Source organism: Saccopteryx bilineata, chromosome 6, assembly GCF_036850765.1.
Source record: "Saccopteryx bilineata isolate mSacBil1 chromosome 6, mSacBil1_pri_phased_curated, whole genome shotgun sequence".
NCBI lineage: Eukaryota > Metazoa > Chordata > Mammalia > Chiroptera > Emballonuridae > Saccopteryx > Saccopteryx bilineata.
The window spans coordinates 200,477,771-200,493,178 of record NC_089495.1 but is presented as its reverse complement, the minus strand read 5'-3'; the positions used below and the strand labels follow the sequence as shown (position 1 = coordinate 200,493,178).

At 61.8% G+C, this 15,408-nt stretch overlaps 1 protein-coding gene across 2 annotated transcripts in view; it reads left to right on the top strand.

The window, feature by feature from the left end:
* Window positions 1–14,944, top strand: part of CTNNBL1 (catenin beta like 1) — a 160,183-nt gene extending 145,239 nt beyond the window's left edge. The window contains exons 14-16 of one of the 2 annotated variants that reach the window (XM_066236851.1): window positions 911–1,048; window positions 1,288–1,360; window positions 14,755–14,944. In XM_066236851.1, the coding sequence (XP_066092948.1) occupies window positions 911–1,048; window positions 1,288–1,360; window positions 14,755–14,843 (300 nt within the window). In that variant the 3' untranslated portion in view covers window positions 14,844–14,944. Of the gene's footprint in view, window positions 1–910; window positions 1,049–1,287; window positions 1,361–2,921; window positions 3,109–14,754 lie in introns of those variants that run through there. The other variant, XM_066236850.1, reaches the window with a different exon arrangement.
* The last annotated feature ends 464 nt before the right edge of the window (window positions 14,945–15,408 follow it).

Sequence of the window (15,408 nt, the reverse complement as noted above, 5' to 3'; positions counted from 1 at the left end):
TTTGGGGGTTTTTTTTAAAGAAGAATCCACTAGAGAAGAATAGATATGGGGAGAGTAATTCTGATAGGTCTGGGGTCACAAAGGTTGAGGAAAGACTCGCGTCACCCCTTAGGGCTCTGGCCGGGAGGAGAGTGGGACTGGTGAAATGGAAGGGAAGGTCGGCAGCATTGTCACCAGCAGATCACAGGCTCAGGTGACACGGACACACAGGGTGGGTGTCTTGTGCCTTCGGTTTCACCAGGTCCCAAGACAGTTGTGGAGAAAGAGGACCTCTCTTCCCTATGTTTAACTTGATGTGGAAGAGAAAGAGAGTTAAGTGTATCTTGTAGAGAGATTATTTATGGAGGCTGGAACCAAAGAGTCAAGAATGAGGGGAAACAGGTAAGTAGCTTAGATTTGTGTCCCAGTCAGCTTATTTTTTTAGGTTAAATATGTGGATGAGATCATTTTGGCCTTGACTCATAATATAGGGGGGGGAATGGACTTTAATCTTTTTTTCCTGAGCTCTAGCCCATTAACAATGAGAACAGAAGGCCTGGCCTGTGGTGGCGCAGTGGATGGAACGCTGACCTGGAACGCTGAGGTCACCAATCCGAAAGCCTGGGCTTGCCCAGTCAAGGCACATACAATTAGCAGCTATTACGAGTTGATGCTTCCTGTTCCTCCCCCCCACCCTGTTTCTCTCTCTCTCTCTCCTCCCTCTAAAATCAAATAAAATCTTTTATAAAAACCGAAAAACGAGAACATAAGAAAGATATTAGAATAATAGGTAAATCAGGGTGGAGCGGTTTTCTTTTGCGGCTGTTGTTGTAGCTGCTGTTCTTCTGTGTGGGATGGGTGGACCGGAAGCCATCCTTTCCCACTCCGCTCACTGTCCATCCTCTGTTCCCAAATGTCCGCTGGTTTCCAGGACATGGTGCGGCGCGGGGAGATCATAGACAACGACACTGAGGACGAGTTCTACCTCCGGCGCCTGGACGCGGGGCTCTTCGTTCTCCAGCATATCTGCTACATCATGGCCGAGATCTGCAACGCCAACGTCGCCCAGGTAGGGGGCGTCCCCTGCGTGGGCCTGGACGCCCTCCCCCCTCCCTGCCCCCCACCCCCATGCAGGTAGAAACTGTCTACAAAAGAAGTGGATCACACTCTCCTTGAATTCCTTCCCTGTGTGGGCCGTCCTTCTCAGGGCTGGGAGTGAGGTGGAGATTCCGGCACGGTGCACCCTGGTGTCTACCAGGACAAGTGACGCTTTTTCTTTCTCTCCCCGCTCTGCCCTTTCCTGACTAGATTCGGCAGAGGGTTCACCAGATCTTAAACATGAGAGGAAGCTCCATCAAAATCGTCAGACACATCATCAAGGGTGAGCTGGCCGTTGTGTGTGCCGGGGCCCGGGGGCATAGACGGTGCCTTCTTTCTGCATCTCCATCCGTGTCCCTGGGAGTTGGTGCACAGCGCGCTCTGCCTGCAAGCGTGAGTGTGTTGTCTCACTCACTGTGTGTCCGGACCCACGTCAGGGTACCAGACACTGACCCAGTTGTTCTCTGCCTCCGACCCTCCCGTTCCAGAATTTTAAAATGCATAACCAACAGGAAGCACTAGAGCTTATTAATTTTTTTTAAGGCAAAAATAAGGAAGAAACAGTCTAGTTCCAAACTGCATGTGCTAGAAGGGAATTGCTTTCTTAGGGGGAAAAGCAAGGAAGTAACGGAAAGGCTGGGCGTTGTGCGATCAGAAGGAAGGGAGTGTGAGGCAGCAGGGTGTCACAGAGGGCCTGCGCCCAGCCTGTCTGTGCCTCCCCAGCCGCACGGGGTCACAGAGGGCCTGCGCCCAGCCTGCCTGTGCCTCCCCCAGCCGCACGGGGTCGCAGAGGGCCTGCGCCCAGCCTGCCTGTGCCTCCCCAGCCACACGGGGTCACAGAGGGCCTGCGCCCAGCCTGCCTGTGCCTCCCCAGCCGCACGGGGTCACAGAGGGCCTGCGCCCAGCCTGCCTGTGCCTCCCCAGCCGCACGGGGTCACAGAGGGCCTGCGCCCAGCCTGCCTGTGCCTCCCCAGCCGCACGGGGTCACAGAGGGCCTGCGCCCAGCCTGCCTGTGCCTCCCCAGCCGCACGGGGTCACAGAGGGCCTGCGCCCAGCCTGTCTGTGCCTCCCCCAGCCGCACGGGGTCACAGAGGGCCTGCGCCCAGCCTGTCTGTGCCTCCCCCAGCCGCACGGGGTCACAGAGGGCCTGCGCCCAGCCTGTCTGTGCCTCCCCCAGCCGCACGGGGTCACAGAGGGCCTGCGCCCAGCCTGCCTGTGCCTCCCCCAGCCGCACGGGGTCACAGAGGGCCTGCGCCCAGCCTGCCTGTGCCTCCCCAGCCGCACGGGGTCACAGAGGGCCTGCGCCCAGCCTGCCTGTGCCTCCCCAGCCGCACGGGGTCACAGAGGGCCTGCGCCCAGCCTGTCTGTGCCTCCCCAGCCGCACGGGGTCACAGAGGGCCTGCGCCCAGCCTGTCTGTGCCTCCCCAGCCGCACGGGGTCACAGAGGGCCTGCGCCCAGCCTGTCTGTGCCTCCCCAGCCGCACGGGGTCACAGAGGGCCTGCGCCCAGCCTGTCTGTGCCTCCCCAGCCGCACGGGGTCACAGAGGGCCTGCGCCCAGCCTGTCTGTGCCTCCCCAGCCGCACGGGGTCACAGAGGGCCTGCGCCCAGCCTGTCTGTGCCTCCCCAGCCGCACGGGGTCACAGAGGGCCTGCGCCCAGCCTGTCTGTGCCTCCCCAGCCGCACGGGGTCACAGAGGGCCTGCGCCCAGCCTGTCTGTGCCTCCCCAGCCGCATGAGCTAGAAATTTTGCAAAGCTTCACGAGATGCTTACTACATGACCTTAGTTTATTCTGGTGCCCAGTACCCAGAGAGGGCTTAGTCAGGCGAGTGTCCCTCTTCCCCAGGGAGGCCTCCAGTGCTGTCACATCTTTGGCTGGCCCTGACTCAGCCCAAGTGGCTCCCGAGAGACCTCCGTCAGCACACCGGCTCTCAGTCGCCAGGCAGGGCGCCTGACCTGAGCTCTGACGCAGCCCCAGCGCGGGCACATAGCCTGACCCACCTGGTGGGAAGAGGACCGCCAAGGACGTGATGGCACTGGTAACACCAGGGGTCAGAGAGACCAGGGTGGACTGAGCAACGGCAGGGAAGGCGTTTTCTCTCTCTGGCCCTTGCTCGGCCCGTTGCTGAGGTGACAGATTAGGCTCGATGTACCCAAAGGGTTTACCTGTGAGTGGCTGTCAGCCCCACTGCAGGGGGGAGACAGAATGTGGGGAGCTGTGAGGAGAGGGTGAGGGCCGTGCTGGCTCCGGCTCCGGAGCTGTGTCCGGGCTCAGCTGTTAACTCTGTCGCCTCGGGCAAGTTGCCCGACAGCTCTGTGACCTCATAAAGTGGGTGAAGGGATTAAATGAGATGATAGATGGAAGTGCTGGACCCTAAACAAGTTCTCAGTGAACGTGAGCTGTAATGAGTAGTATGAGATATTACGGTGATAATTACCATCATCATAAGTGAGGCGTGGCTACACTCCCAGGGAGGCCCCGTGGGAGGATAGCACTGAGCTGGGGCTTCCAGGCTGGGACAGGGCATTCCAGGAGGTGGGACAGTGTGCTGGAGGCACAGCCCTCCCCGGCAGATAAGTGGGCATGGTGAGTGGAGCGTGCCCATTTAGCAGATGGAACATCTGAGGCCTTGGAGTCTGTTGTGTCTTCCCTCAGAGAGCCAGGACGGGAGCCCGTGGGGGACCGTAGCCCAGTGCCTTCCAAGGCAGATCCGTTGCTCCCCTCGTGCTCAGCATCCCGCTCGCAGGAATTAACTGCTCAGCGCCTGCCGCCTCCTCCCCAAGGTGTAGCGGTGGCAGTTTGCAGCGCCAGCCTTTAAATGCCGTTGACTTCCTACGCCCACACGTTCAGTTAGAACCTCTTACTCCCAGCTCTACCCTCTTGCGTTTAGACTTCTCCCCACACCTCCCTCGCTGTGATCAAAACAACAATCTTCTGAGAGACAAAGTGCTGTTAAGGCTGCTGACACATAGTAGGTGGGTGTTTTTGTTTCTGAGGTCCTAACATGTATAGCACGTTATACAGGAGTTTCTGCTGTTGGGAGCCAGCCTGTCCCCCTCCGATCACAGTTCACCCTCCCGGTGCCTGTTACAGTGCTGGCACAGCTGGATGCTGAGTGGGTGTCTGGGCGGGTGAGGGGCCCTGCACGGAGCCGTGTTCATCCCCCAACTCTGTTCCTCCCCCGTTCCCTTCTCTCCCGCCCCGTGCAGACCCTCAGACCTCCCTCTGGCGGGGGTCCAGCCCGTGTTCTGTCCACCACCTTCCCGCCGGCCCACTCGTCACCGCCGGCCCCGCCTCCCAGCTCCTGTTCCTCCCCCGTTCCTTCTCTCCTGCCCCGTCCAGACCCTCAGACCTCCCTCCCAGCGGGGGTCCAGCCCGTGTTCTGTCCACCACCTTCCCGCCGGCCCACTCGTCACCGCCGGCCCCGCCTCCCAGCTCCTGTTCCTCCCCCGGTACCTTCTCTCCCTCCCCTTCTCTCCGTCTGTTCCTTCCCGTCATGTCATCGCACCCCTCTTACTTCCTTCCTAGCCCTTGTCACAGTCTGGGATTGTTTTTCTTTATGTCTTTGTTTACTTGTTTTGTGTGTCTTATACATTAAATGTGAGCTCCACGACGAGGGGACGCTGTCTGGCTTGGTCCCCACGTCTCCTCAGCACCCAGGGTAATGCCAGGCACCGAGCGGGAGCCCAGTGGGTGATTTCAGCGGGGCGACGTTAAACCCCACCCTTGTGTGAATTTAACTCAGCAGATGTTTCCTGAGACTCAGCGCCGGGCGCACCGGCTGCGCCGTGCTACGCCCTGTGCTCCTAGGCACCCCTCACCCCTGCCCTCATGGAGCTGGTAGTTTCCTGGGGACACGTCCCACTTAACTCAGGCTAAACGAGGGATGCGGTCCCACAACCACGAAGCTCATGTTGTGTTCAGTACAAAGATACAAAGGAGAATAAGCAAGCCCCCTGTCCTGGAGGCGTTCACTGTCTAGTGGGAAAGATACTCTGAACTAGTTACAGTGTGGTAAGTGCAGTGTTGAGGTCGTAAACAGTGTGCTCAGGCTGCACCAGGGAGCCCCAGAGGGAAAGGCTCCGTGAGGCAGGACGGGACATCAGTGACTCGTAGGGGCTCTGTGTACGTCAGCGGGGCCTGAGCAAGGATGCAGAGGCTGGAGCACTGGGTAGGGTCGGGAGTGCTGGTGGGCAAGGCTTGGGTTCTGTTGGGTGCATGGTGAGTTTGGGGGTACGGGTAGTGACTGCAGGAGACACCCTGTGGTGAGGGCTCAGGACAGAGGCCAGTTTGGGCAATTTGAAGCCATTAGTCTGAAGGTGATTTAAAGCCAGGGAATTGGATGCTACTGCCCTCACAGGATACTGACCGCTAAAATAAACAAAGTTCTGTCCAGAGGGAAGGTTCAGGTGAGGGTTCTCGACCCCCTGCTGCTGGCATGCCCCTGCCCCGTGCCCTGTGCCCTGTGCCCCACGCACGCCGCCTGGGGAAGCCATCTGCCCACAGCGCTGTGTGACCTGAACCGCCTGGCCGCCTCTCAGCAGCCCAGGGCAGTGAGGAGCTCAAAAAGGGGAGGCTGCCAAGGGGGTGTTGGGCTGTGCCCGGGCCCCCTCTGAGAACGCCTTCACTCCCTCCCCTCCTGCTCCCTCCACCCTGCCCCCCTCCACCCTGCCTCCCTCCCTTCCTGCCCCCCTCTACCCTGCCTCCATCCCCTCCTGCCCCCCTCCACCCTGCCTCCCTCCACCCTGCCCCCTCCACCCTGCCTCCCTCCCCTCCTGCCCCCCTCCACCTTGCCTCCCTCCACCCTGCCCCCTCCACCCTGCCTCCCTCCACCCTGCCCCCTCTACCCTGCCTCCCTCCCCTCCTGCCCCCCTCCACCTTGCCTCCCTCCACCCTGCCCCCTCCACCCTGCCCCCTCCCCTCCTGCCCCCCTCCACCTTGCCTCCCTCAACCTTGCCTCCCTCCACCCTGCCCCCTCCCCTCCTGCCCCCCTCCACCTTGCCCCCTCCACCCTGCCTCCTCCACCCTTCCCCCTCCCCTCCTGCCCCCCTCCACCTTGCCTCCCTCCACCCTGCCCCCTCCCCTCCTGCCCCCCTCCACCTTGCCCCCTCCACCCTGCCCCCTCCCCTCCTGCCCCCCTCTACCTTGCCTCCCTCCACCCTGCCCCCTCCACCCTGCCCCCTCCCCTCCTGCCCCCCTCCACCTTGCCTCCCTCCACCCTGCCCCCTCCACCCTGCCCCCTCCCCTCCTGCCCCCTTCCACCTTGCCTCCCTCCATCCTGCCCCCTCCACCCTGCCTCCCTCCCCTCCTGCCCCCCTCTACCCTGCCTCCCTCCCCTCCTGCCCCCCTCCACCTTGCCTCCCTCTACCCTGCCCCCTCCACCCTGCCTCCCTCCCCTCCTGCCCCCCTCCACCCTGCTTCCCTCCCCTCCTGCCCCCTCCACCCTGCCACCTTCCACCTTGCCTCCCTCCCCTCCTGCCCCCCTCCACCCTGCCTCCCTCCCCTCCTGCCCCCCTCCACCTTGCCTCCCTCCACCCTGCCCCCTCCACCCTGCCTCCCTCCCCTCCTGCCCCCTCTACCCTGCCTCCCTCCCCTCCTGCCCCCCTCCACCTTGCCTCCCTCCACCCTGCCCCCTCCACCCTGCCTCCCTCCACCCTGCCCCCTCCACCCTGCCTCCCTCCCCTCCTGGCCCCCTCCACCCTGCCTCCCTCCCCTCCTGCCCCCCTCCACCCAGCCTCCCTCCCCTCCTGCCCCCTTCCACCCTGCCTCCCTCCCCTCCTGCCCCCCTCCACCTTGCCTCCCTCCCCTCCTGCCCCCCTCCACCCTGCCCCCCTCCACCCTGCCCCCTCCACCCTGCCCCCTCCACCCTGCCCCCTCTACCCTGCCTCCCTCCCCTCCACCCTGCCCCCTCCACCCTGCCACCTCTACCCTGCCTCCCTCCCCTCCACCCTGCCCCCCTCCACCTTGCCTCCCTCCACCCTGCCCCCTCCACCCTGCCTCCCTCCCCTCCTGCCCCCATCCACCTTGCCTCCCTCCACCCTGCCCCCTCCACCCTGCCCCCTCCACCCTGCCTCCCTCCCCTCCTGCCCCCCTCCACCTTGCCTCCCTCCACCCTGCCCCCTCCACCTTGCCTCCCTCCACCCTGCCCCCTCCACCCTGCCTCCATCCCCTCCTGCCCCCTCCACCCTGCCTCCCTCCCCTCCTGCCCCCTCCACCTTGCCTCCTTCCACCCTGCCTCCCTCCCCTCCTGCCCCCCTCCACCTTGCCTCCCTCCACCCTGCCCCCTCCACCCTGCCTCCCTCCACCTTGCCCCCTCCACCCTGCCTCCATCCCCTCCTGCCCCCCTCCACCTTGCCTCCCTCCACCCTGCCCCCTCCACCCTGCCTCCATCCCCTCCTGCCCCCCTCCACCTTGCCTCCCTCCACCCTGCCCCCTCCACCCTGCCTCCTTCCCCTCCTGCCCCCCTCTACCTTGCCTCCCTCCACCCTGCCTCCCTCCCCTCCTGCCCCCCCTCCACCTTGCCTCCCTCCACCCTGCCCCCTCCACCCTGCCTCCCTCCCCTCCTGCCCCCCTCCACCTTGCCTCCCTCCACCCTGCCTCCCTCCACCCTGCCCCCTCCACCCTGCCTCCATCCCCTCCTGCCCCCCTCCACCCTGCCTCCCTCCCCTCCTGCCCCCCTCCACCTTGCCTCCTTCCACCCTGCCTCCCTCCCCTCCTGCCCCCCTCCACCTTGCCTCCCTCCACCCTGCCTCCCTCCACCCTGCCCCCTCCACCCTGCCTCCATCCCCTCCTGCCCCCCTCCACCTTGCCTCCCTCCACCCTGCCCCCTCCACCCTGCCTCCATCCCCTCCTGCCCCCCTCCACCTTGTCTCCCTCCACCCTGCCCCCTCCACCCTGCCTCCTTCCCCTCCTGCCCCCCTCTACCTTGCCTCCCTCCACCCTGCCTCCCTCCCCTCCTGCCCCCCTCCACCCTGCCTCCCTCCACCCTGCCCCCTCCACCTTGCCTCCCTCCACCCTGCCCCCTCCACCCTGCCTCCATCCCCTCCTGCCCCCCTCCACCCTGCCTCCCTCCACCCTGCCCCCTCCACCCTGCCTCCCTCCCCTCCTGCCCCCCTCCACCTTGCCTCCTTCCACCCTGCCTCCCTCCCCTCCTGCCCCCTCCACCTTGCCTCCCTCCACCCTGCCCCCTCCACCCTGCCTCCCTCCCCTCCTGCCCCCCTCCACCTTGCCTCCCTCCCCTCCTGCCCCCCTCCACCCTGCCCCCCTCCACCCTGCCCTCTCTACCCTGCCTCCCTCCCCTCCTGCCCCCCTCCACCCTGCCTCCCTGTCCCCCTCCACCCTGCCTCCCTCCCCTCCTGCCCCCTCCTCCCTGCCCCCCTCCACCCTTCATTCTATCTGAAAGCACAGGAAAACAAAGCCAGATAAGAAAACCAGCTCATCAGTCTGTCCTCTTTGATTTTAATTTTGTTTTTCACTTTGGGTCTCTTCCCTTTTTTTTAGCATACTAATTAGATGCAAGCTTCTTCCTTTGATTTTATGGCCTACATATTTCCTAAGTTCTGCTGGCAGGATGACAGCTGATGTGTCCCTGGAGGTCCGGGGAAAACGCTGATGCGGCAGGCCCAGCAGGGGCTTTCCCGTTGCGTTTGGGTCCCCTTGCCCAGGTTTGCTCCCTCCTTTTCTGCTGGGGGCACCCAGGGAACCTGGGGTGATTGATGGCTCATTAAAGTCCTTCGTTATGCGACCGCTGGCTCGGTGCTCCCAAAGGCCAGCCTTCCCTGGGCCCGAGGACTGCGGTGCCCACAGAGGGGACGACGGTGTCTTTGCTACTGGGCGCTCCACGGGGACAGGGACAGCCTTCCTGCCTTTTATCTCCGGGGCCGGGCCCGTGACTGGCACAGAGAAGGGACCCAGCTCACACTTCCTGGGTGCTCAGGCTGTAACGCACATTCTCGGGCCCTCACCACAACCCGAAAAGGCCGGGTTACAGTCTCCGTGTTGCAGATAAGGAAACCAGGCCTCGCAGAGGCTGGGGAGGTGTGCAGTCAGGGAGGCAGGCGGGGAGGAACGCTCGCACTGTGCCCACTGGCTGGTGCTCTCCTGCAGCCTTTCTTAGAAAGCAAAGTCGGGCATTTCCCTTCGGAGCACCCCCTTGGCATCACAGGGCGCCAGGTGGTCACCCAACACGGATGACCCTTCCGGAGCACCGCCTTGGCATCACAGGGCGCTGGGTGGTCACCCAACATGGATGACCCTTCCGGAGCACCCCCTTGGCCTCACAGGGCGCTGGGTGGTCACCCAACACGGATGACCCTTCCGGAGCACCCCCTTGGCCTCACAGGGCGCTGAGTGGTCACCCAACACGGATGACCTTTCCGGAGCACCCCCTTGGCCTCACAGGGCACTGGGTGGTCACCCAACACGGATGACCCTTCCGGAGCACCCCCTTGGCCTCACAGGGCGCTGGGTGGTCACCCAACACAATGACCCTTCCGGAGCACCCCCTTGGCATCACAGGGCGCTAGGTGGCCACCCTTAGGAGGCCCTGTCCCCAGGGGTGAGCAGTCCCCTCACAGGTGGCATGACTCCCACCGCACACAGCGGTCAGTGCTAAGGTAGGGAGTGCGGATGGAGGCGCAGCTGGCCTGCGGGACAGTAAGCTGAGCTGAGCGCTGCACAGAGCAGGTGCCTGCCCTTTCTGTTTTTAACTGTGGTAAAAACATGCATGAGATTGATCGTCTCAGCCATTGGCACCCATCACCACCATCTATCCACAGAACTCCTTTTCATCTCACAAACCTGAAACTCCGTGCTCATTAAACACGCACTCCCCAGCCCCTCACAGCCACCCTGTACCTGCTCTCTGTGAAGCTGATGACTCAGTACGGAGGTGGCTTCTTAAAGCAATGAGGGACTCCACGGGCAGATGTCGGGATTGGGTGCCCATCTCCTTGGCCATGGAGGAGCAGCTGCGACCTGGGATCACATCTTAGTGTAAATACTTGCGCCCAGAGTTACCGTGGGAGCCCGTGCGAGTCTCTTAAATGTTTTTAGTCACTGGTGAAAGTTGTGGGAAGACTCCGTGGGTGCTGGGCTGTTTTGCAGAGAACTTGGACGATTACTGACTGGCCTCATTGGTGACAAAAAGAATGAGCCAAAGACTTCAGAATGCTTTCAGAAATTGGCTCTTGGCCCGTGGATTTGCTTGTGTTGCTTTTATGGCTTGAAATCTCTTAGACGCTCATAAACATGTATTCCCATATTGATTTGCGGCTCCTGGTAACCTGAGCTTTTCCTCTGTGATTTTGAAGTTGCGGGAGCTGCTGGTGTATCTTTGGATGACATACGTTGATGAGCATGTGATTTGTACCAGGGCGTGACTGCTGTGGCCGCTCGGGCATAAGGCAGGCCCGTGGGTTAAGTGTAGGCAGCTCCTCAGCCTGTCTGAGCCACAGGCCACAGGCCCTCCGTCTGGGAGCCGGGGAGCCGGGCTCCCAGGGCTGCCCTGAGGCTCAGGTGAGGGGCGTGTGGGAAGTGCGTGCACGGTGGCGGCACACAGGTGCTCCATGTCAGCTGCCTCTCCTGCAGTTAGCATCTGAGCTAACCCGGCAATAAGCAGAACTGCGATGCTCAGAGCGGCATGAATCCTGGCTCTCTGTAACTTTTGTGAGTTAGTAGACGTGTTTGAGCCGTGGTTTCCTCCTCTGTGAAAACCAAACCTGAAGTGGATGCTGCCCCCCTGGAAGGCTGAGGTGGAGATGCAGTCAGGGGCCCGGGACAGAGCGCGGGCTCCGTGGATGGCGGTGCCCTTTCCCCGTCCTCGGCCTGACCCTTTCGCCCAGAGCAGTAGGTAGCAGCCAGCACGCAGGGGCAGACCCTGCCCCTCGGGGCCCGGTTGGGGGTGGGGGGCGGGGGGTTCTTCTCCAGCCAGCTAGGATGTCCTCAGGAGCGAGACCATGCCCCTGTTAACATCGTGAGCAGAGGGGAAGTTTCTTCCCCTTTAATTGGGTTTCATTGTAATGCCATCTCTGATGGACTTCTGTCCCTCGGCCCCAGTGACACGTCCCCTTCTGGGGAGGTGTAACATTAGACTTTCCGTGCTCACCGTCGTCGTTAAGGAATCTCATTTAGACCTGGAGGACTTTCCTCTCCCAGTTTCTGTTTTGTGGTTATTTCTGTGTCTTCAAGGGTTTTCAATGTGAAAATAGTGGCATTCCTCTTCCTCCTGAATTTTTTTTTTTTTTTAAGGGTGAGCATTCCGGTTTAAGGTCCAGGGCTCTGGACCAGGCAGGTGCGCACGAGTCCGAGTCTCTGCCCTGGAAGACAGTTCTCCCCCCACCAGTCCCATGCCCCCCAGCCTCTCCCTTTTAACATAAACAGAACAGCTTGTATTCCATGTCTGAATAGTAAACCTGCTGTCTAAAGTTTGCTTTAATATTTATGCGTTCGGCACTGCTTCCTGTTTTTTGAGCTCCTTTCAAAGCCTTTATTATTTGAAAATGCTGGGGAGGCAGAGGAGGGAGTTGATGTGCACTGGCTCCCCCTCCTCCTCGCCCTCCCCCCTCCCCTCCCCTTTCCCAGCCCCTCTCACCCTTCCCTTTCCCAGCCCCTCTCACCCTTGCCCCACACTGTGGTTCTCCCTTCTAGCATCTCTCTTTCTCATGCATTCTTTCTTCCTTTCTTACACACACAGCAAAGAGCACTCTTTTCTAAGACCTCTGGGAGGAATCTGTTCAATATTTATAAACTGCTGCAGCAGCTATAATAACCAGAGGTAGCTGGTACCACCAAGATTTGCTCCAAATAGGGTTCTACTCCAGAAACAAAGAATGAGGAGAGGGGTACGGGGTGGCAGGCGAGGGGCAGGCAGGGTGCACAGTTGACACTGGCCGCCAGGGGCTCGTCACACCCGGTTCTGGGCCTGGCTCCATGGCTGGCTCATGCGGGGACCCTGCCAGCTCTGACATTCGGTGACCTGGCGTGCGAGGGTATGGCCCCAGTGACCCACTCCATACATGCACCACTGGGCCCCTTGACCACAGGACATTCTGTCTAGGGTCCTACCTTCACGGAGACATTAAGGGCAGGTGCTTGGCTCCACTGGAGCTGGGAGGCTTTGGGGCGCTTACAGAGCAGGAGATTGCTTAGGTTAGTTAATGCCACTTTGGGGACCAGCTCCACCCCTGGTGGCTTTTCCCTGCCTTTTCCCTGCTCACGTGTTCTGGGTTTTTTTTTTGTTGTTGTTGTTTTGTTTTTTGTTTTTTTTCCTGTATTTTTCTGAAGCCGGAAACGGGGAGAGTCAGACAGACTCCCGCATGTGCCCGACCGGGATCCACCCGGCACGCCCACCAGGGGGCGACGCTCTGCCCCTCCGGGGCGTCGCTCTGTTGCGACCAGAGCCACTCTAGGGCCTGGGGCAGAGGCCGAGGAGCCATCCCCAGCGCCCGGGCCATCTTTGCTCCAGTGGAGCCTCAGCTGCGGGAGGGGAAGAAAGAGACAGAGAGGAAGGAGAGGGGGAAGGGGTGGAGAAGCAGATGGGCGCCTCTCCTGTGTGCCCTGGCTGGGAATCGAACCCGGGACTTCTGCACGCCAGGCCGACGCTCTACCACTGAGCCAACCGGCCAGGGCCATGTTCTGGGGTTTGAGCGTCAGCTCCTCCACCATTCTAGACATGGACAGCTTGCTTTAGTCTCTAGTAAGTCTCAGTTTCTGCATCTGTGAACAGAGGTGGTGCTCTTCGCCTTGAAGGATAGCTGCAGAGACGCGTGGGGCGGCAGGCGTGGGCGCCTGGCCCAGAGTCCGCGATCGCCACGTGCTGGGTTCCCCCGCTGCCGCGGGACGGCTCCATCACGGCCCCTGTCCAGGAACAGGCCGCCTGACCTGTCTCCGCAGACCAGACGAGTGCCCGGGAGACTTGCCCAGGGTGGGTGCCCTGAGTGCAGGGTGGCACGTGTTCTCTCTGAGGCCTTGGCATTGGTGATTCAGCAAGCACACTGGTGCACTCTGGTTCTCGGTGTGTGTGTGCGTCCCTAAATAGAGATCAGGCCGCTCTGGGGAAGCTGGCGTTACTGGGAAAATCACTGCCCCAAAGGATCAGACTGTTTCTCTGCTTCCCTCCCTCCAGGGTCTGTGAGTACATTAGGAGAGCAAAGTGTTAGCTCAATCCATTAGGCGTCTTGCTTCCAGATCATGCCTCTGGGGGTATTAAATGCTATAATGGTCATTTCTCTTTCTCCTGGGGCAGCAGCTAGATCGTTGGCCTGCGAGGCAGAGATCCCAGGCTCATACAGCCCCACCGCCTCCTGCAGTCCCGTCCCTGTGTCCCTGTTCCCCGTCACCCACCCGGCCCTCTCCTCCCGGGCGTAGTGCAAGGTGCCATGACCGTTTGCTGTGTGAGGTGATGAATGGGCCGAACAGAAGAGAATGATTTCCGGGGGAGACACACAGCTGGCACACGTCTGATTCCCAAACCCCGTGTCCCAGCACATGTCCAAAGTAATAAAGAGGAAGGAGGCAGAAGGAAGAAGTGGCAGGAGCCCAGGGGGGCGGGGGAAAGGGAGGGGTCGCACTCTCTCCTCTCTCCTGAGTCTTTGTCTGATTGGGATCTGCAGATGTTTTATTATGCAAAAGCCTCTCGCTGGAGCGGGCTCTATTGTTCTGCCTTGGGCAGATATGCGGGCAGCCATCTAGTCAACTGCTGTTTGCTCACCACGTGGACCGGTAGCTGGCCCTCAGCCAGGCTCTGCTGGCAGCGGTGTGGCTGAAAGTCAGGCAGCGCCTGGCCTTAGCGGAGCTCCAACCTGGGGGGAGAGTGGACAGGACCTGGGGCTCGAGGTCAGCCCTGTGACGGAAGCGTCCTTCCAGCAGCCACAGTCCCCGCGGGCTCTGTGCCCGCCGCCGCCCTGGCGCTGAGCTCGGCCACACTGGCTGGCCTTGCCTGCCCTCATCAGATGGACCAAGCCGGCTGTCCCCTGGGAGCCCCCGCACTGGCTGTCCCTCAGCTACTTGCTCCCAGATGTCCCCACATGCGTTGCCTTCAGTCTTTAATCAGACCTCCCGTCTCAGTGAGGCCTCCCGACAGCTGCCCGATAGATTTCATTTCCTTCTGATTGGTTTCCCTCACGACAAGTGGGTTCCACAGGCACGGAGCCGTTCGTTTCTTTGGGTCATTACTTTGCCACCCTAGCCGCAGACAATGGCTCTCACTCTTGAGCGGGCAGCGGCACCCAGGGCCTTGTTCGGACAGACGGCCGGGCCGTCCTCCGCTCTCCTCGTAGTAGGTCTGAGTGGGCTGAGCTCCAAAGTCGCATTTCTCACAAGTTCCTGCGTGATGCTGATGCTGATGCTGCCAGCCAGGTCCCCCTCTGTGGACCACCGGTCTGGAACAGTGCCTGCCCGCAGCGGGCACCCACCCCACGTGGTGGGGTGAGCGAGTGAGAGGAGGAGTGGGGCTGGAGAGGAACGTGAGCCTGGAGGGGGCGCTCGCCCTTCTCACTGACCACCTCCAACGCCAGAGCCAGGACTTGGGCGCGGCTGCAGTGTGGGGGCACCCGGGGGCATTAGAACAGCCCGCGCCTCCGCCTCAGTGGGAGTGGGGGTTCGGGAAGGGTGCAGAGGGACCCAGCCACAATGGGCCCAGGCCGCGGCCACACACTGACCCTGCGTTTGTCCCCCCCAGAGTACGCGGAGAACATCGGGGACGGCCGCAGCGCCGAGTTCCGGGAGAGCGAGCAGAAGCGCATCCTGGCCCTGCTGGACAACTTCTAGGGCCCAGCCTGGGCGGCTCGGACGCAAGGGGCCTCCGCCCCGCTGTTACACAGCTCAGTGTGACCTTCGGACAAATTAAAACTAGTTGTTGGGGTTTTTTATTCCTGGGCTGGCATTCTTTGTAGCTAAGCTGTAGCCTCTGACGCTCACCCACACTTCCACAGCAGCCGTCCTGGGACACAGCGGAGGGTGGTCGGTGGCTGGCCTCACTGCCAGTGAGGACACTGAGGCTCAGAGTGACCACTGTGGCCACTGTCTGGTGGAGAGGCTATAATGGGGAGGGGGAGGCGTGCACTGGTGACATCCCGGGCTCTTGCCCTGACAGAGTGTGGACGTGTGGCACGAGGCACGAGCTTGCACAGAACAACGGGGGGCTTTCCCAGCACCTTCAGGCCGGCCTGGGGCGCAGCCTCAGCAGCTCGAGCCCCGCACCCTGCACCCGGGAGGGTAGGGGCAGGAAGACACGCTGTGCTGGGCCTCACCCCGATGACGGGACCAGAGTCTCAGGCAGCCCGGGTGCTCACACTGCCTTAAGCTCCCAGGTGACCCCCGCATCCGGGTAAGA